The sequence below is a fragment of the Schistocerca piceifrons genome, chromosome 7, assembly GCF_021461385.2.
Source record: "Schistocerca piceifrons isolate TAMUIC-IGC-003096 chromosome 7, iqSchPice1.1, whole genome shotgun sequence".
Taxonomy (NCBI): domain Eukaryota; kingdom Metazoa; phylum Arthropoda; class Insecta; order Orthoptera; family Acrididae; genus Schistocerca; species Schistocerca piceifrons.
The window spans coordinates 22,158,872-22,179,239 of NC_060144.1; the positions used below are offsets into that span (position 1 = coordinate 22,158,872).

At 44.5% G+C, this 20,368-nt stretch overlaps 1 protein-coding gene across 1 annotated transcript in view; it reads right to left on the reverse strand.

Annotated features, from left to right (window-relative positions):
* The window catches only part of LOC124805395 (myrosinase 1-like), a 149,023-nt gene that overhangs the window by 120,217 nt on the left and 8,438 nt on the right, over positions 1-20,368 (reverse strand). Inside the window, exon 2 of the mRNA XM_047265957.1 lies at positions 1,824-1,957. Coding sequence (XP_047121913.1) covers positions 1,824-1,957 — 134 coding nt within the window. The remainder of the gene's footprint in view (positions 1-1,823; positions 1,958-20,368) is intronic.

Below are 20,368 nucleotides of genomic sequence, written 5' to 3' on the forward strand. Positions count from 1 at the left end.
GGCATGGATGTGTGTGATGTCCTTAGGTTAGTTAGGTTTAAGTAGTTCTAAGTTCTAGGGGACTGATGACCACAGAAGTTAAGTCCCATAGTGCTCAGAGCCATTTGAGCCAACATGACAATGCAAGGCCCCACACTGCCCGTACAATAGTTACAACAATTACAGACCTGCATTTTGTGTGTCTTCCTCATCCACCATACTCACCAAACCTTGCCCCAAGTGATATACGTATGTTGAGACCACTCAAAGACGCAATGTGAGGAAAGAAGTTCCGTTTTGATGATGACGAACGCCACGTGGTGCATGAGCGGTTGCACGGACTACCAAAAGAATCTTTTTCTACAGGAAGCGCTGGAGGACTTGAGCGTGGGGGAGATTGTGTAGAAAAGTGATACAGCTTTGTACCACTCCTGCACAATAAATAATATTTAAAAAACTATTTAAGGTTTTCATGTGACTCACCCTCGTATGTATCATTTTTCCTGGCTGTAAAACTTATTCCTAAATAACTGTGCTACATACAGCTATGCGATTTGTGTGAAATGGTTGTTTAATGTATAAAGTTTTTTTGGATGCACTTCCACATGTCTTTCCATTGTTTGTCTATGGTAAATGAACTCCCTTTGGGTACACTTCTAGATATGCTCTGGCCGCATCTGCTCTCTCTCTCTCTCTCTCTCTTCCCTCTCTCCTGTCGCAGAGGCGTAATTTAGAAGTTCCGGTGACCACAATGGCATCAATGCAGTAGAGAGCACAATGTGTTTTCATGTTTCAGAAAACATGGTCACTTCAGCGACAGTTCCGAAGTGCGTATGCCCGAGATGTCCCAGATGTTAAGAGCATCGAAGGTTTGTATGAAAAGTTTAAAGTGACTGGCAGTGTGGTGACGAGGTGAGTGTCGACACTGCTGATAGCCGCGCCTACAGCGTTTTAAAACACTCCATGGAAATCGACGCGTCGTATAATCTGAGAAACAGGCATACCTCAGAGCACTGTGGTGCAGGTTTTACCCAAATGGCTACATTTCCACGCATACAAAGTGCAACTCCTTCGAGCTTAGATGCTAGACTCACATGTACAGCATTTTCTAGGAACATGCTGGTTAAGAATCAATGAAGATAATTAATATCTTAAGCTTTTCCGATGAAAAGGCTTTTCACATCCCTGGGAATGTAAGAAAGCACAATGTCCAGATATGTAGGGTGTAGAACCTGCATCTCATATTATGTTACAACAGATAAGGGACAGGCCGAAGTGAATGAGCTGAGTGGCTTAATGCACAACAAAATTATTGAACCGCTCTTTTTCATTTAGCTCAGCGTTACGGCAACAGTTCAACTGGACATGTCGCAGTTTCACTTTGCGCTCAGTTACAGAACTTTCAACAGAGGGTAGTTTTTCAAAACGATCTTGCACATCTTGCCTCGCGGTTAGATGTTAACCAGTTCTTGGATAGAATCTTTCCGGACAGATAGATCGGTAGAGACAGTCTAGCATCGTGGTCACCAGTTCATCAGACATAACCTCTCTTGACTCTTTTTGTCGGCTTATGTTACGATAAAGTGTTCAGTTCGCCAGTACCTGGTTTGGAAACTCTTACGCCAAGAATACGAGATGCTGTAGAGGCAAAGATGTGGAGAGAAAGTGAATATTGTCTAGACATTCTACTGGCAGCAAACGGAGCACATGAGGAAGTGCATCAATAAAAACCTTTATGAGTTAAGCTACCATTTGCAACGAACGGCATAGCTGTACCTAGCACAAATAAACTTTTGTAATCAAGAAAACACTTTACGCTCACCCGAGCGGAGAAGAGGACTCACCCCGAGCGCCTTCAGCATCTGCACGTCCTCCTGGTACTTGTGGTACGAATCGCAAGCCACGTCCCCATTGTCGCCGTTGGAGCTGTACTCTGGATGTTCGTGCAGCATCCGATCCCAGATGTTCTCGCCCTTACCTAGAAGGCACCGCAGCATTAATCCTAATGGTTGATTCCACATCAGCACTAGCTTCTTTTTGTGGTGCTGTAATTACCTATTCTATAAATATAAGACGTAACAGTCAGTGTTGTAAAGATTTACTGGAGGAAGAAGATATGGACTGATATTTGTAACCAGACTGCTTCACCAGGAGTACTGTCGTGCTATATTTTGTTTATTTATTTAACCTGGCAAGATTAGGGCTAACAGGCCCTCTCTTACATCTTACCAGGCATTCTACTTTTTTGCTTTCATATGTTTTAGTAGGCATGTTAAACTACATCTAGTAAAAAAAGTGAAATATACAATTACAAAGGTAGACTTAACTTATGAAGTCATCAGTCCCCTAGGACTTAGAACTACTTAAACCTAACTAACCTAAGGACAGCACACTTATCCATGACTGAGTCAGGATTCGAACCTGCGACCGTAGCGGTCGCGCGGTTCCAGACTGTAGCGCCTAGAACCGCTCAGCCACCCCGGCCGGCTGTACTCTGTGCCAATTACATACTTGTGGTGTCAGCTAACGGATAACTTGCAGAAAAGCAGCAGTTTGTCCACTTGAGGTAATAATAATATTTGGAAATAGCCTTAAAATGTCTTGAGACTCAAGCCTGAGGGATGTTTTTTAGCTACGTTCTGTCTGCATTCAGTTTTAGTTATCTACATGGAAATTCTTAACACGGACTCCAACAAAGAAGACGTAAGTATTGCTCCAAAGTACTATAGTAAAGCATGAGAAACGTACTTCTATCAATCCAAGACATTGTCCTCCGCAATACCGTCAGGTAACGAAATCACTGGATTGAGACTGATAACCAAAAACAATACTGACAACGGCAGATATGCGTGTTAGGCCACCGCTGCTGTCTTAACTGAATCATCTGGGTCGCCGTCGTCCAATCCTCGTAAGTAAATTAGTATGCTCGAGAAACATACTCTGTGCGATCAAAAGTATGCGGACACCTGGCTGAAAATGACTTACAAGTTCGTGGCGGCCTCCATCGATAACACTGGAATTCAGTATGGTGTTGGCCCACCCTTAGTCTAGATGACAGCTTCCACTCTCGCAGGAATACGTTCAATCAGGTGCTGAAGGTTTCTTGGGGGATGGCAGCCCATTCTTCACGGAGTGCTGCACTGAGGAGAGGCACGAAGTCGGCGTTCCTAATCATCCCAAAGGTATTCTACATGATTCAGGTCAGGACTCTGTGCAGGCCAGTCCATTACAGGGATGTTATTGTTGTGTAACCACTCCGCCACAAGCCGTGCGCTATGAGCAGCTGCTCGATCGTTTTGAAAGATGCAAACGCCATCCCCGAAATGCTCTTCAACTGTGGGAACCAAGAAGGTGCTTAAAACATCAATGAAGGCCTGTGCTGTGCTAGTGCCACGCAAAACAACAAGGCCTGCAAGCCCCCTCCATGAAAAGCACGACCACAGCATAACATCACCGCCTCCGAATTTTACTGTTGGCATTACACACGCTGGCAGATGACGTCCACCGGGCATTCGCCATACCCACACCGTGCCATCGGATCGCCACATTATTTACCGTGATTCGTCACTCCGCACAACGTTGTTCCACTATTCAGTCGTCCAATGTGTACGCTCCTTACACCAAGCGAGGCGTCGTTTGGCATTTACCGGCGTGATGTGTGGCTTATGAACAGCCGCTCCACCATGAAATCCAAGTATTCTTACCTCCCGGCTAACTGTCATAGTACTTGTAGTGGACCCTGATGCAGTTTGGAATTACTTTGTGATGGTCTCGATAGATGTCTACCTATTACACATTACGACCTTCTTCAACTGTCGTCGGTCTCTGCCAGTAAACATACGAGGTCGGCCTGTACGCTTTTGTGTGGTACGTATCTCTTCACGTTCCCACTTCACTATCACATCAGAAACAGTGGATCTGGGGATGTTTAGGAGTGTGGAAATCTCGCTTACAGACGTATCCTGATACTTTTGATCACGTAGTGTGTTTCTTCCCCCCTCTCAATGCGGAAGAGATGGGATGAACGTCTGTTTGTCAGACTTTTTACAGCTAAGGGTCTGGTATACGCTACTGAATCAAGACTGGAAGATATGGTTATTATTTATGGTTTCTAAATCCGCCTTAAGCGTCAAGTTCCCCAGAGGCTTTACTAGTGTTTTAAGAACATTGAGAGGTGAGGGGAACTGGTCAGAGTGTGTATAGATGTCTGAAGGACGTATCGAGCAGGTGTATGTTAGGTTGTTGGTAGCGTAGCGACACTATGTGATCAAAGGTGCTTCCATTTTTACTCAGATTTTGTTTTCTGTCGTTGGTACAAATGATCGTCATCCTGTGTTTACCATACACACATAAAAGATGACAGATGGAAGAGAGAGGTGTCAAGTACTAATACAGTTTGAGATGAGATCTAAAACACAAGATTCCAGCGAGTTCAAACAGATATGACGTGCAAAGAGGCACACGTATTACACACAATCAGCGCGAATAATTGGTTACAGAACTGTCACCCTATATTCTTAATTACTGAACGTGGTAACGTGCATTCCAGAGGTTGACCTACTTGTTAACAACGAAGTTGTAGATATACAAAATTACTAAGATAGACTGACATGGGATCAACTTACCGCCATTTAGAGTATTAATGTAGATTTGACTGGGTGGAAGCACGTCCATCCCCACTAAACTGGACCGATAAAGGGTCAACGAGGTACGGACAATAGCATTATGGTCTACAGCTTGCCGGCCGCTAGTGGCCGAGCGGTTCTAGGCGCTTCAGTCTGGAACCGCGCGACCGCTACGGTCGCAGGTTCGAATCCTGACTCGGTCATGGATAAGTGTGCTGTCCTTAGGTTGTCGAAACTGTGGGCTCCTGCCCAGTCGTCTCTTATAGGGTGCCTAAAGGATGCTGCCTTCTCGGATAGCTATACAAAAATTCAAGCAAAATACATTAATGGTTTTTATTACAATAAAGTAGACTGACAATACTTAACTTTGGTTATGTCGTGTCGCAAGCTATTGACAACGTGCAAATAATCAATTTCTTTCGCTATACAGAATGTTCATTCAAGTAATGGATATGGATCGCAAGTAAGAGCTCTTCTAGTGCTCACTTCGAGTCTACCAGTGTCCGTCTTTACTGTCCGGCCGAGGCTGGCAGGAGCGGTGCTTATACTCTCTTCGGATAGAGGTCGCTCCTGCTCTTGCCTTCTTCATATTCGTACTGGCATTTGTCGTTACGCCGGAACAGAAACAGTGGTAGAGATCGTAACCAAGAGGCACTACTATGTGAGCCGTATGATCTTTGTGTTACCAGAGATGTTACCAAGAAACGGGAGGTAGATATTTATTTAGCTACATGCTTAACATGTCCTTACGACACATGTTGGTAACTCTTACACGATTACATTGTAATAATTCATGTCCAGAGTGCAAATACAATCGCTTAGGAGACACAATAAAATCTTGATCCCGAAAAGATAGCGTTGCTGCAATATTTTAAAGTCGTAACTTACTAATTTGTGGAGACATAAAAGATTTCGCACTTGTGAAACAACTTGCACGTCACACCAATAGTAGCGGGACTGCCACAAAACTCAAAACAGAACACGACTCTTCAGTAGAGGAACAATGAAGATGGGTGGTAGTGGGCGTCAAGGGGAAGGGTAGGTGACAAGAGTGTGAGGATTGTGGGGAGTGGGGAGAGAAAGACAGCTGAGGGCGCGTCGGATGTCCTGGGGTGGCTGAAGGGTGGAATACTCTGCGAGGTGGGTGTGCTGGATGGCCGAAATCGTGACTGTGTAAAATAAACGGTTAAGTCAAATGGCGGAAATTTCATTAAAAAAAAAAAATTCTTTTGACTGTGGTCCCCCACGAAGGGGAAATTAGAAATTTAGTTTGTTCACTGCTCAGCTGGTGTCAGCTAAAACGATTTCCGCTCATCACGTCTCTCACGCAACGTGCATTGACAACAGAAAGCATCAGTTTGGTTCCCATCACAAACAAAATTATTTCAAAGTAGAATTGCACGTGCACATTCGATAGATTGTTCCCAAATTAGTCTAGTCCGATATTCGTATTATTGATATGTATTAACAGGGACGGTAAAACTCGAAGAACAACCAGTACTGCGGCAGCGACGGCGCTGCCCTGGGCCGCGCTGACTGCTGCCACCAAGCGTGCAGCGCTACTGAGTCGCTGCTGGAGTAGTAGTTACTCTTCGTCTCTGTTAACACATACCGACGAAGAAATATCGCACTAGACTAATAATGGAGCACTCTATCGAACAGGCACGCACAATTCTACTTTAAAAATAATTTTGTTTGTAATGGGAACAAACCGACGCCTTCCTTCGACATAGGGCATCCCATGAGAGAGACTATGAGGGGTGTTTGTTTCGGCTGACTGCAGTTACGCCAAGCAAAGGCAGCAGAGAAAATGTGCCTGACGACTCGGAGAAGAAGCATCCTGTACAGTAATGCCGACACGCGTTCTACTATGGCACTTAGGTTTTCTGATCTACAATAGCACTCCAGATAGAAACTTCTGCTTTTGGGCGTTTATTTTTGTGAGTAAGCCTCTGCAAGGCGTAATGAATTTTGTTTCCAACTTCGCTCTCTAGCAAGTTCTATGTCTTTATCTGCATTTCTTGGCAATATATATATATATATATATATATATATATATATATAAATTTTTTTTTGCTATATAGCTGTGTGCATTGTTGTGAATTGCTGTAGATATCTTGACAAGACCATTACAGCTATTGTGTCTTAACGATTTGGTAATTCTATCCACCAACTGGCGTTTCACATTTCTTAGGCTTAATTCCAGGGCATTATTAGTAGGGGACAAAGCTGGTGAGACCCAAAACTACTGTTATCCTAGATGGCGACCGTGACGTCAGCTGATGACATCATACAACATGGCGGCCGTGACGACAGCTGATGAGGCAGGTATGTGACATCACGTGATGTCAGCTGATGACGCGGCTGACGTCATTAGAGATGGCTGCTGTGAAGACAGCTGATGACACGACTATCATTATCCAAAACGATGGGAAAGTGCCATGCCCCCCTGGCAGGAAGTTTCAATTTTGGAGGGAAGACAGGCCAACCCCACCCTCTCCTTCCCCAGAAAATGGAGGGAAGTTCAAATTCCATCAGGAAAATGCAGTACACCACAGCTAGATCTACTAAGCTAAAAAAAAGGCAGGAAAATACCTAACTTGGGCTACCTCCACTAACTTAAGTCATCTGAACGCCACCTCTTCCTAGGAATTGGTGGAAAGAGAACTTGGCCTATGGTGGCCATAAGTCTTTATTTTCCTTGCAGTCTTTATTTAAACAATTTGAGGCAGTACCACCATCTGGTCTGTCCACCATGAGGTCTGAAGTCCAACTGACCTAGTACACAGTACTGCCACCAGAGGGCACTGTTATCCCTCCAATGACATAATCCTAGCTGGCGGTGTGTGGGGTAAAATGTTGGGAAAATGACTCAGCATGTGCTGGGCTGCTGGAGTGAGGAAGGAGTGCACTTTATTCATTTTCGAGCTATTTATTTAAGGACGGATTTCACATAGTTTATTTATTACACTGATACAAAATACATTATCTAACATGCTTCGGCCAGCCGGTGTGGCCGAGTGTTTCTAGGTTCTGGAACCGCGCGACCACTACGGTCGCAGGTTCGAATCATGCCTCGGGCATGGATGTGTGTGATGTCTTTAGATTAGTTAGGTTTAAGTAGTTCTAAGTTGTAGGGGACTGATGACCTCAGAAGTTAAGTCCCATAGTGCTCAGAGCCATTTGAACCATTTAACATGCTTTGGGTCACATCACACAGCCTACAGACCTGCAAACTACTCGTAAATTACCGAAATAAAGCATATTAATCGCTCTGCAGACATGTAAATAAATCCTAAATTTCTGAAATAATTCACTACACAGCACACAGAGATGCAAACTATTCGTAAATAATGCAAAAAATGGTTCAAATGGCTCTGAGCACTATGGGACTTAACTTCTGAGGTAATCAGTCCCCTATAACTTAGAACTACTTAAACCGAACTAACCTAAGGACATCACACACATCCATGCGTGAGGCAGGATTCGAACCTGTGACTGTAGCGGTCGCGCGGTTCCTGACTGAAGTGCCTAGAACCGCTCGGCCACACCGGCCGGCAGTACACTGATGTGCAGACACGAAATCAACTCTTAAGTTGCCAAAATAATGCAGTACACAGCATACAGACCTGCTTACTACTCGAGAATCACCGAAATAATGTGGTACACTAATGTGCAGATCTGCAAACTACTCGTAAATCACTGAAATAATGCATATATAACGCTCACAATGCTTAAACAGCCGGAAATGGTGCAGTGCACAAACAGTCTTTGCATGTAAAAACGCTTTCGAACTATCGTCAATGTGTCAGAGGCTCCAAAGGCCCGCATGCGTCGACGCCGCCGTGAGCCACCGCTGGACGCAAGTCGGCGCGAGCCATCACTGTCAGGCTGCTGCCGTCTACAGCAAGCAGATGAAAGTCGCGTCTATTTTTGGGTATACAGTTAGAGTTCTTAGAGTGTCATACTGATGTCACATAACACCAATGCACGCTCACACTGGTCCCATACGCCAAACGCCTCTGGGCAGCATGTGTGTTTATCGTTGCTGAAGCTATACCTGTGGATACTGACGTCACAGATCGCGCTATAGAAATCTGTTCCAGAATAGCACAGGCTGCTTTCTCCCTGGTGACCCTAATAGGACACACGAGCTGCGACTAGCCATGGCCGTGCACCCAGCATGGCTGACACATCACCGAGGAAGCATCTGCTTGGTGACTCACCATCTAAAAGGTTCTTAGTGTTACACTGAAATATGGCTATGTAAAATAAGAGCCAAGTCGACCTCTCGGAAAATGTATAGAGTCCCAGAAATAGTTAACGATCGCTTTTGTGATATCTCAGCTTGTCTGCATGGAAATTCTTGCCCTAACAGAACCTGTTTATGAAAGTAGTGCAGTACTATACTTAGTAGTAGGGGGGTGCATGATAATTTCGCCTTGAGCTTCAGGCTTATAGAGTATGTGTTTGTGTTCTGACATGTGCAAAGGAAATGACTATGCCCAGTCGTAAGGAAGGTATGGATTTGACGTGGAGTACTGTGATAGCAATGGGAAGAGTGTATCAAGTCATAACAATAGTACCGATATTTCTATTTGCAGAGCCACAGCTGTCAGCACAGTGTATTTCCAATCACTCATTGTCAAATGTCGTTCAACTGAGACCACAATCGTAACATTTAGTTGTAAGCACAGGAATGAACTATATATGAGGCCGGTTTTTTTCCTAGGACAATACTGTCTGTGCGTGCTTGGCGTCCTGCACCATTGAACTGTGGTGGGAATGATTCACGTTTCCCTTTAACGGTAGGAGCCGTCCAAATGCAGAGGCCTGTTGGAGTGTAGAATGTAACTAACTTGAGCTTCAGGCTTATAGAGTATGTGTTTGTGTTCTGACATGTGCAAAGGAAATGACTATGCCCAGTCGTAAGGAAGGTATGGATTTGACGTGGAGTACTGTGATAGCAATGGGAAGAGTGTATCAAGTCATAACAATAGTACCGATATATCTATTTGCAGAGCCACTAGACTAGGTATGGATTTGACGTGGAGTACTGTGATAGCAATGGGAAAAGTGTATCAAGTCATAACAATAGTACCGATATTTCTATTTGCAGAGCCTCTAGACTAGAGAACTAATACGTAATATGTGTTGGATAGGTTTCGTGATTGTGTGGAAATTGGAGAAGATTCAATATGGATGTGTGTTTGCGCTGGACCGTTATTCCCTCCCATGTAAATTGTTCGTTTGAGTGCTTCTGCACATTTCGCGCCTTTATTTAGTTGAGGGGACATCGATTGTGGTGTGTGCATCTAGCAGGTGAAATATGGGTGGAAGACACGTTTGCTGGTTTTCTTGACATGAGAAACACCTTAGTTGACTTTGTAAATTGTAGAGATGATTTGGAATCTGTTACATCACCAACATTGGTATTCACGAGTGGAAATACCAGCTTCCTCTATTTTTTTAGAGTTCTCACGTAAGGTTCTTCGCAGATATGGTAAGTTTCTACTTATTCAGTGGTTTACAGTGCGCTCCACCTCGCTAAAGTTTCGGGTTTATAGAGAAATAATTTCCAGTCCATATCTTCGGAATTATGTTGTGCAAGCGATCGGTAGGTTACTGCTGTGTGCTTGATATCGAGAAGTATTGCGAAAATGGTATAATATTATGAGAAACCAATGCGAAAATGCATGTGTTGTTGTAATCCCAGAGTGTGGAGATGGCTGTAGAAAAGCAAGCAAGCAGGTCCAGACCAGAAACAGTAACGCATTTGTGCCGAGGGCAAAACGAGCCTGAATTTCTAGAACAGTTCTGAGAATGACTTCGGTCTGCTGAGAGCACTCTGGTCACACGTCAGAGTGGATGACTTGTGACTGTTGTCTGCGGGAAAATATCTAGTGCTGCAAGGAGTATATACGGTGCTATCTGTCTTCGTGGTATATGTACGAGTGTCTGGTGGTCGATAGCTATACATCATATATTGCTGGGTTGGAGATCTGTTTCATGCTCTAATATTCAAGCTCATGTCCTCAGTGGCAGAGCAGTGTAATGGAATAAGAGTCTTTCCGTATTTGACGATCTGTAGGCCACTTTGCAAGGCTTACTTGTCGGTGCAAGATGGTGATCAGAGCGAAACAGTTTTTTGCCGCTGAAAGTCTCGTATGCAGAAAGGAAAAAAGAATGGCAGACGGCGCTTCCACACTGGCGGCATCCGTAATTCGATGGGTAAATTCAATAAGAATCATAATGCTCCATTTATTTCACAAGACATCCTTTGTGCCAGGATGTAGAAGCCTCTACACTGTGGTGAGAATGTTTGTGTTTTGGCGATGTTTGTTGAAAGTAGGACTTAACGATTTGCAGGAAGGGTAACACATGATGGACGGGGTGCCACGTTAGGACCATCAGGAGAAATGCATTCGGCGCTATTCTGCGCTATTCTCGTAAACAGCTTCTGTTAGGACAAGAATTTCCGTGCAGACAAGCTGAGACATTATAAAAGCTCCTAGAAAAGTGACTGTTAACTATTTCTGGGAGACTATACAATTTCCGAGAGGTCGACTTAGCTCTTACTTTACATAGCCATGTGACATAAGTGTAACATTGAGAACCTTTTAGGTGGTGAGGCACCATGCAGACATTTAGCGGTGATGCGTCAGCCACGCTGGGTACGCGTGCATGGCTAGACGCAGCTCTTATATCCCATTAGGATCTCTAGAAAGACAGCAGCCTGTGCTATTCTGGATCAGATTTCTGTAGCACCATATGTGACATCAGTATCCACAGGTATAGTGTCAGCAATGGTAAACATATATGCTGCCCAGAGGCGTTTCACATATGGGACCAGTGTGATCCCCACACCTCGGAGTTCTGTCACGTCAGTACAACACTCAAAGAATCTAACATATACCCAAAAATAGACGCGACTTTCATCTGCTTACTGCAGGCGGCAGCAGCGTGAGAGTGGTGGCTCAAGCTGGCTTGCATCCGGCGGTGGCCTGCGGCGGCGTCAACACATGCGCGCCCTTGGAGCCTCTGATATGTTGATGATAGTTGAAAGCGTTTTTACCTGCAATCAGTGTTTGTCACTACATTACTTCTGGCTGTTTAAGCGTTGTGAACATGTTGGAACGGCGTTACACAAGCATTACTTCAGTGATTTACGAGTAGTTTGTAGGTCAGCACATTAGTGTATGGCATTATTTCGGTGATTTTCGATTAGTTTGCAGGTCCGTATGCTGTGTACTGCATTATTTTGACAATTTATGAGCTGTGTGCTGTGTAGTGAATTATTTGTTGCCATGCACGCGTACCCAGCATGGCCGACGCATCACCGCTAAATGTCTGCATGGTGCCTCACCATCTAAAAGGTTCTCAATGTTACACTTATGTCACATGGCTATGTAAAGTAAGAGCTAAGTCGACCTCTCGGAAATTGTATAGTCTCCCAGAAATAGTTAGCAGTCACTTTTCTAGGAGCTTTTATAATGTCTCAGCTTGTCTGCATGGAAATTCTTGTCCTAACAGAAGCTGTTTACGAGAATAGCGCAGAATAGCGCCGAATGCATTTCTCCTGATGGTCCTAACGTGGCACCCCGTCCATCATGTGTTACCCTTCCTGCAAATCGTTAAGTCCTACTTTCAACAAACATCGCCAAAACACAAACATTCTCACCACAGTGTAGAGGCTTCTTAATTGTTGGTAAGGCGGGTACCAGGTTGAGATTCATTGGGAGAGTGCTTAGAAAATGTAGTCCATCAACAAAGGAGGTGGCTTACAAAACACTCGTTCGACCTATACTTGAGTATTGCTCATCAGTGTGGGATCCGTACCAGATCGGTCTGACGGAGGAGATAGAGAAGATCCAAAGAAGAGCGGCGCGTTTCGTCACAGGGTTATTTGGTAACCGTGATGCGTTACGGAGATGTTTAATAAACTCAGGTGGCAGACTCTGCAAGAGAGGCGCTCTGCATCGCGGTGTAGCTTGCTCGCCAGGTTTCGAGAGGGTGCGTTTCTGGATGAGGTATCGAATATATTGCTTCCCCCTACTTATACCTCCCGAGGAGATCACGAATGTAAAATTAGAGAGATTAGAGCGCGCACGGAGGCTTTCAGACAGTCGTTCTTCCCGCGAGCCATACGCGACTGGAACAGGAAAGGGAGGTAATGACAGTGGCACATAAAGTGCCCTCCGCCACACACCGTTGGGTGGCTTGCGGAGTATCAATGTAGATGTAGATGTAGATTTTGGAAATTTAGGATTTGTTTACATGTCTGCAGAGCGATTAACATTCGTTATTTCGGTAATTTACGAGTAGTTTGCAGGTCTGTAGGCTGTGTGATGTGACCTAAAGCATGTCAGATTACGTGTTTCGTATCAGTGTAATAAGTAAATTGTATGAAATCCGTCGTTAAATAAATTGTTCGAAAAAATAAGGTACACTCCTTTCTCTCTCCAGCAGCCCAGCACATACTGAGTCATTTTCCCACCAATTTACCCCACAGACCGCCATCTAGGATTACATCATGGGAGGGATGACAGTGCCTTCTGGTGGCAGTACTGTGTACTAGGCCGTTGGACTCCAGACCTCATGGTGGACAGTCCAGATGTTTAAATAAAGACTGCAAACAAAATAGAGACTTATGTCCGTCCTATTCAGTACAGGCAGAGTTCTTTTTCCACCATTTTCCCCAACCTCGAACTGCCATCTTGGATTATGTCATGGGAGGGCTACAAGTGCCCTCTGGTGGCAGTACTGTGTGCTAGGTCAGTTTGACTCCAGACCCCATGGTGAACACACTAGATGGAGGTACTGCCTATAATTATTTAAATTAAGACTTTATGCAAAATAAAGACTTATATTACCACAGGCTGAGTTCTCTTCTCAGCCATTCCTAGGAAGAGGTGGCGGTCGGATGATCTAGGTTAGTGGAGGGACCTCACATGACCTGTTTTCCCGCCATTTTCTTAGGTCAATAGAAGCAGACATGATGTGTTGCATTGTCCTGATGGAATCTGAACTTCCCGCCATTTTCTGGAGGAGGGGAGGGGGGAGTTAGATTAATGGAAGTGTCCCATTTCACTTATCTTCCCTCCAGAATTCAAACTTTCCGCCAGGGGTCGTGGCAGGGGGGGGGGGGGCACTTTCCCACCATCTTGGACAACGGTACCCGCGTCATCAGCTGACTTCACAGCAGCCATCTTGAACTACGTCGATCGCGTCATCAGCTAACGTCACATACTTGTATCATCAGCTGACGTCATGGTCTGTATTTTGGATATCATCAGATGATATCTTCAGATTTGCTCACCCTTACAAACACTTTCCCTCCCTTACCACTGTCCTTCGTAGGTTTGCCGTACTCTTTGCTGGGCGTTTCTACTTGGATAACGGTACTTTGGGGTGACACGAAGGATGTGCCCCTACTAATATTACACAAAGTCCTGCAAAAAGGGCACATGCACCTCCACAGCGGATAACTATTTTTTCAAGTGTTTCATATTATTCCCATATGTCTGCCGGAAACATTTATGTTTGACCAGAGATTATGTTGGAAGGTGGCAGTCATCCTCCTTTCACGTGAGTTTGCAATTTTGTAGAGGTCTGCAGAGCGTCTTTCCTTTGCCTGTGTTTTCTCAGATTTTTTTTTTTACCAAAGCCGGCTAAACAATCACACTGAGAACTGATCTGATTATTTTTTATTCCCTTATTTATTACGCTTGATATTCAACATCACACGCAGCTTTGTCCACCTTTTCTGCACATAGGTGCTTGATTGATTGCATGAATGTGAGTGTCATTGCAAACATACTCACGCTGCTTAATTCAGGTGGGGTTTCTTCGTCTCGCCTTGCAGCACGGCCTGTGAACAGCCGTCATGTTGGAGTTTCCGAGGTTGGTGCTTGGTGCTTCAGACCGATGTGTAACATGAACGCTTCTTCACAACTTCGATGTTGAGTCTGAGGGAAATGCTGAAGAGGTGAGCCAGGTGTTGTGTCTGCTATCTTTCGACTGGGGGAGACGCCTGGTACCACTGCTAACCCGCTTTGTCCACTGGTCACTTCCCCACCACAGAACTCCTTCCTCTCTCTGGCCAGGAGTCGGAGCAGGTTGAACTTTGTGCACATGCGCTGTTCGGAACTCTGATGAATAAGAGGGGCCACTGCTCTGTGCACCTGGAATGTGGTTTTGGACGGAAGTGAGTCAGTTTCCCCCTGTTAGGAAGTTTCTATAACTGTTAATACATTTGCCGAAAGCGTTTTTACAGAAATCTCACGAGTGATAATTTTCTTATTGTTTAACTATGAGGGCTGTTCAATAAAGAATTATCATTTTTTTTGACAACATACCTTTACTGATCCTCATAATTGTGATGGTCCTTCTCAAAGCAGTCTAACATGAATGCGACGCACTTGTCCCAGCGTTTCTGCCAGTCATCAAACACATGCAGGAAACCATTTTTTGAGAGGCCCTTCAAAGTCGCCTCCGATGCCTTCACCACTGCTTCTGATGATTGATAATGCCTCCCACGACGGCGTTTCTTCATTTTAGCGAATAGGAAAAAGTCACACGGGGCGAAATCCGGACTATAAGTAGGGTTAGGGATGCACTTCACGTTGATTTTTGCAAGACATTCAGCAACAACATTGGCAATATGCGGCCGCACATTGTCATGGTGCAGCATCCAGCCTGCTTCACGGAAATTTGGTCGTTTGCGCCTGATATGGACTTGTAATGTTTTCAGGACATCCTTGTAGTATCGTCCATTCACTGATGTGAGTGCAGGTACAACATGCTGATAAACCATTTCATGAATATCAAAGAATGAGATGACCATAACTTTGTCAGCAGAAACCACCACTTTTGCTTTTTTGGGGGGTTGGTGATGAAGGAGATTTCCACACTGAGCTTTGCTGTTTGCTCTCAGGTTTGCGAGTTGCCGCACCCTGGAAATATTCTAAGTTCAGAGTTGGCGGCCACTGCTTGGGCCGCGCGGCAGGGCCGACCTCCGAGCTCGTTAGCAACCACGTGGTGCCGGACGTTGGCCGAAGCAAGAGGGGTCCAGCCCGACCGCGTGGCTGGGAATTACATGGTGAAGCTGTCTCGATGAAGGAGACAATCCGGGACTGCCAAAGGTGGCGGACTTTGCGAATCCTTAGTGGAGACATTTCACTGTTCGTATAGAAATTAATAGTAGCCAGATGAATAATGATACCTCATAAAGAAACATGTACATTACCATTATTTACACTACGGTTCTGATGATGTAATCAGATTTTCAATATCTTTATTAATTTAAAGTTTAGTATCTGACGGTAAATTATACAAGTAACACCCAGCAACGAATTTCCAAAATCTAAATGCTTCATCCGATTTCGTCGATCGCCTTGTCTTTAGAAAGCTATAAGTGTAAACCTAAATTGGTATGAACTACAGACATGTAACATAAATAGTACATGATTTATTGGAGGTCAAAGTGGCCGATTATTATCGTTCGCATCAGGCCGTAAGTACTCCACAGTTACACGAAAAAACGGTAGCTGCATGTTTATAAATATACTTATTCATTTTTGTCTTTGTTTATATACGATATATACTATTCATGAAGAAATTGGTTAAATATTTACTGTGTTTTAGAAAGCACAGAGACAGTCTACTGGTCTACCTTTTGTTCTATTCTTTTGATATATGTTTATTTAATTTGTTTCGGTATCTAACAATGTGTGTTAGAGCGTGTTTATGGTCCAGCCGTAGGAATATTTATTTAATTTCAAGTTTTTTAAATGTAACTCCAGTATTTCGCATGTTTTATTGTGTTTGTGAGTGGGCGTTGGCTTGAAGACACGGCGGGAGGGCTCTAGCCAATCACAGCGATCGTCTCCGCGGAGGACACGAGGTAGTTCGGAAGAGTGCGGCGCGTGGCAGTCGCACAGGACACGTGGGTTGCTGGGACAGACGGAGAGTCGAGGGAGAGACTTGGAGAGTGTGGAGCGGTTTGCGCGTGGTCGCGGCAGATAGAAATATTTCGTAGTGCTGACTTGTGCACTTGTGAGATTTCTGTGGCTTCTACAGTGAAGACGTAGTGCGCGTTTGGAAGTGAATATCTAGCGAGCTATGTTGCTGTTCATAACTAATGACGTGCTGTAGGAATCTATTGTTTCTCTGTTATTCAACTTATATTTTATTTAATTGCTGGACCATCGACACCAATAAGTGTTTCGCAGAAATATGTCGCATTCTCAAAAGTACTTCTACTATCGTACTCATCATTTAAAGTCGTTAAGATAGTACCTGCAGATTTTATTTAATTGCAATTTTTCATTTATAAATTTATATGTTACTTTCATAATTCGCAATTGCCGAGTGATAGAAACCTTCGACCATTCGATTCATGTGTGAATTCTTATCATATACTGTACACTCAGCAGTATTTGGCCTGTAATGTGGCAACTACGTATCCCAGCCCCTAGACAACGAAACCAGCCAAAACTTAATATTTCAACTCTGAGTCAGAGGGTTATCTCACTAGGGGTAAGATAGATAATGCCTGCAGGAAAATTAAAGAGATCTTTGGAGAAAAGAGAACCACTTGTATGAATATCAAGAACTCAGATGGAAACCCAGTTCTAAGCAAAGAAGGGAAAGCAGAAAGGTGGAAGGAGTATATAGGGGGTCTATACAAGGGCGATGTACTAGAGGACAATATTATGGAAATGGAAGAGGATGTAGATGAAGATGAAAAGGAAGACATGTTACTGCGTGAAGAGTTTGACAGAGCACTGAAAGACCTGAGTCGAAACAAGGCCCCGGGAGTAGACAACATTCCAATAGAACTACTGACAGCCTTGACAGAGCCAGTCCTGACGAAACTCTACCATCTGGTGAGCAAGATGTATGAGACAGGAGAAATACCCTCAGAATTCAAGAAGAATATAATAATCCCAAAGAAAGCAGGTGCTGGCAGATGTGAAAATTACCGAACTATTAGTTTATTAAGTCACGGCTGCAAAATACTAATGCGAATTCTTAACAGACGAATGGAAAAACTGGTAGAAGCCGACCTCGGGGAAGATCAGTTTGCGTTCCGTAGAAATATTGGAACACGTGAGGCAATACTGACCCTGCGACTTATCTTAGAAGCTAGATTAAGGAAAGGCAAAGCTACGTTTCTAGCATTCTAACGGTGGCAGGGGTAAAATACAGGGAGCGAAAGGCTATTTACAATTTGTACAGAAACCAGATGGCAGTTATAAGAACATGAAATGGAAGCAGTGGTTGGGAAGGGAGTTATACAGGGCTGTAACCTCTCCCCAATGTTATTCAATCTATATATTGAGCAAGCAGTCAAGGAAACAAAAATAATTCAGAGTAGGTATTAAAATCCATGGAGAAGAAATAGAAACTTTGAGGTTCGGCGATGACACTGTAATTCTGTCAGAGACAGCAAAGGACCTAGAAGAGCAGCTGAACGGAATGGATAGTGTCTTGAAAGGAGGATATAAGATGAACAGCAACAAAACCAAAACTAGGATAATGGAATGTAGTCGAATTAAGTCGAGTGATGCTGAGGGAATTACGTTAGGAAATGATACACTTAAAGTAGTAAAGGAGTTTTGCTATTTGGGGAGCAAAATAACTGACGATGGTCGAAGTAGAGAAGATATAAAATGTAGACTAGCATTGTCAAGGAAAGCGTTTCTGAAGAAGAGAAATTTGTTAACATCGAATATAGATTTAAGTGTCAGGAAGTCGTTTCTGAAAGTATCTGTATTGAGTGTAGCCATGTATGGAAGTGAAACATGGACGATAAATAATTTGGACAAGAAGAGAATAGAAGCTTTCGAAATGTGGTGCTACAGAAGAATGCTAAAGATTAGATGGGTAGATCACATAACTAATGAGGAGGTATTGAATAGGATTGGAGAGAAGTTTGTGGCACAGCTTGACTAGAAGAAGGGATCGGTTGGTAGGACATGTTCTGAGGCATCAAGGGATTACCAATTTAGTATTGGAGGGCAGCGTGGATGGTAAAAATCGTAGAGGGAAACCAAGAGATGAATACACTAAGCAGATTGAGAAGGATATAGATTGCAGTAGGTACTGGTAGATGAAGAAGCTTGGTTCAAATGGCTCTGAGGACTATGCGACTTAACTTCTGAGGTCATCAGTCGCCTAGAATTTAGAACTAATTAAACCTAACTAACCTAAGGACATCACACACATCCATGCCCGAGGCAGGATTCGAACCTGCGACCGTAGGGGTCGCTCGATTCCAGACTGTAACGCATAGAACCGCACGGCCAATCCGGCCGGCGAAGAAGCTTGCACAGGATAGAGTAGCATGGAGAGCTGCATCAAACCAGTCTCAGGACTGAAGACCACAACAACAACAGTTTGTTCAAAGGGAAACAGAGAACTAGGGAAAATTCCAATTTATATGGCGAAAGTTCGTCCAACAGCAAACCAGCCGATCAAAACTTAGGTGATATCAATATTTTATAAACAGTGGCCAGTTTTTGATGTTGATACTGTACTTTAGTAGGAATAACTTTGTATAAAGACACTGATCAGCCAGAACAAAAATTGTTCAAATGGCTCTGAGCACTATGGGACTTAACATCTATGGTCATCAGTCCCCTAGAACTTAGAACTACTTAAACCTAACTAACCTAAGGACAGCACACAACACCCAGCCATCACGAGGCAGAGACAGCCAGAACATTATGACCACATACATACTATCGATCGTAAACCCGTCCAGGGGATAGCAGCGTCACCTGGCGCGGAATGACTGCCAGTCAGACGCACGCACTGTGCACGTGGTATCATTGAGCGTGCTGCCCGTGTGTAGAATGGGGAAGGTCCGTGATCTGAGTTTTGCCGAGGGCGGATTGTGATGGCCCGGAGGCTCGGCACGAGCATTTCGGAAGCTGCACGACTTGTCGGGTTTTCGAGGAGTGCTGTGGTGAGTGCCTTCAACAGGTGTTGAAAACAAGGTCAAACCGCGGCCAGAGGTCGTGGGATTGGGCGGCCATCCTTCATTACAGATGTCGGACGCCACAGGTTGGACAGACTGGTGAAACAGACAGGCGGCGAACTGTGGCGTAACTAACATCAGACTTTCACGATGGGTAGAGAACAAGTGTGTCTGTACACACAGTGCAGCGGACACTCATAACGGTGGGCCTCCACAGCCGACGACCCATGCATCTACCAGTATAACACCACGACATCAGTGACTACGACTGAAAGGGGCTCGTGACCATCGGCACCGGACGTTGGCACAGGGGCAGAGCGCTGCGCCGTCTAATGAATCTTGATACCTTCTTCATCATGCCGATGGGTGGGCGCGAATCCGTCGTCTATAGAGGTACAGCTCCTTCACACCTGTACAGTGGGACGGAGACAAGCTGGCGGCGGCTCCGATAGCTCTGGAGGATATTCATATGAGCATCCATCGGTCCAGTGGAGCTCGTGCCAGGAACCATGACAGCCAAGGAGTGTCGTAGACTGACTGCAGACCACGTAAACACCTTCACGATCATGTTTCCCGACGGGAGTGGTATTTTTAAATAACATAATCCGCCATGTCACAAGGCCAGGAGGGTAATGGAGTAGTTAGAGGAACACAATGGCGAGTTCCAATTGATGTGTTAGCCCCCCAACGCGCCAGATCTGAACCCGATCGAACACATCTGGGTCGTGATTGAACGTAGCGTCAGAGCTCATCGACCCCTTCCCCGGAATATATGGGA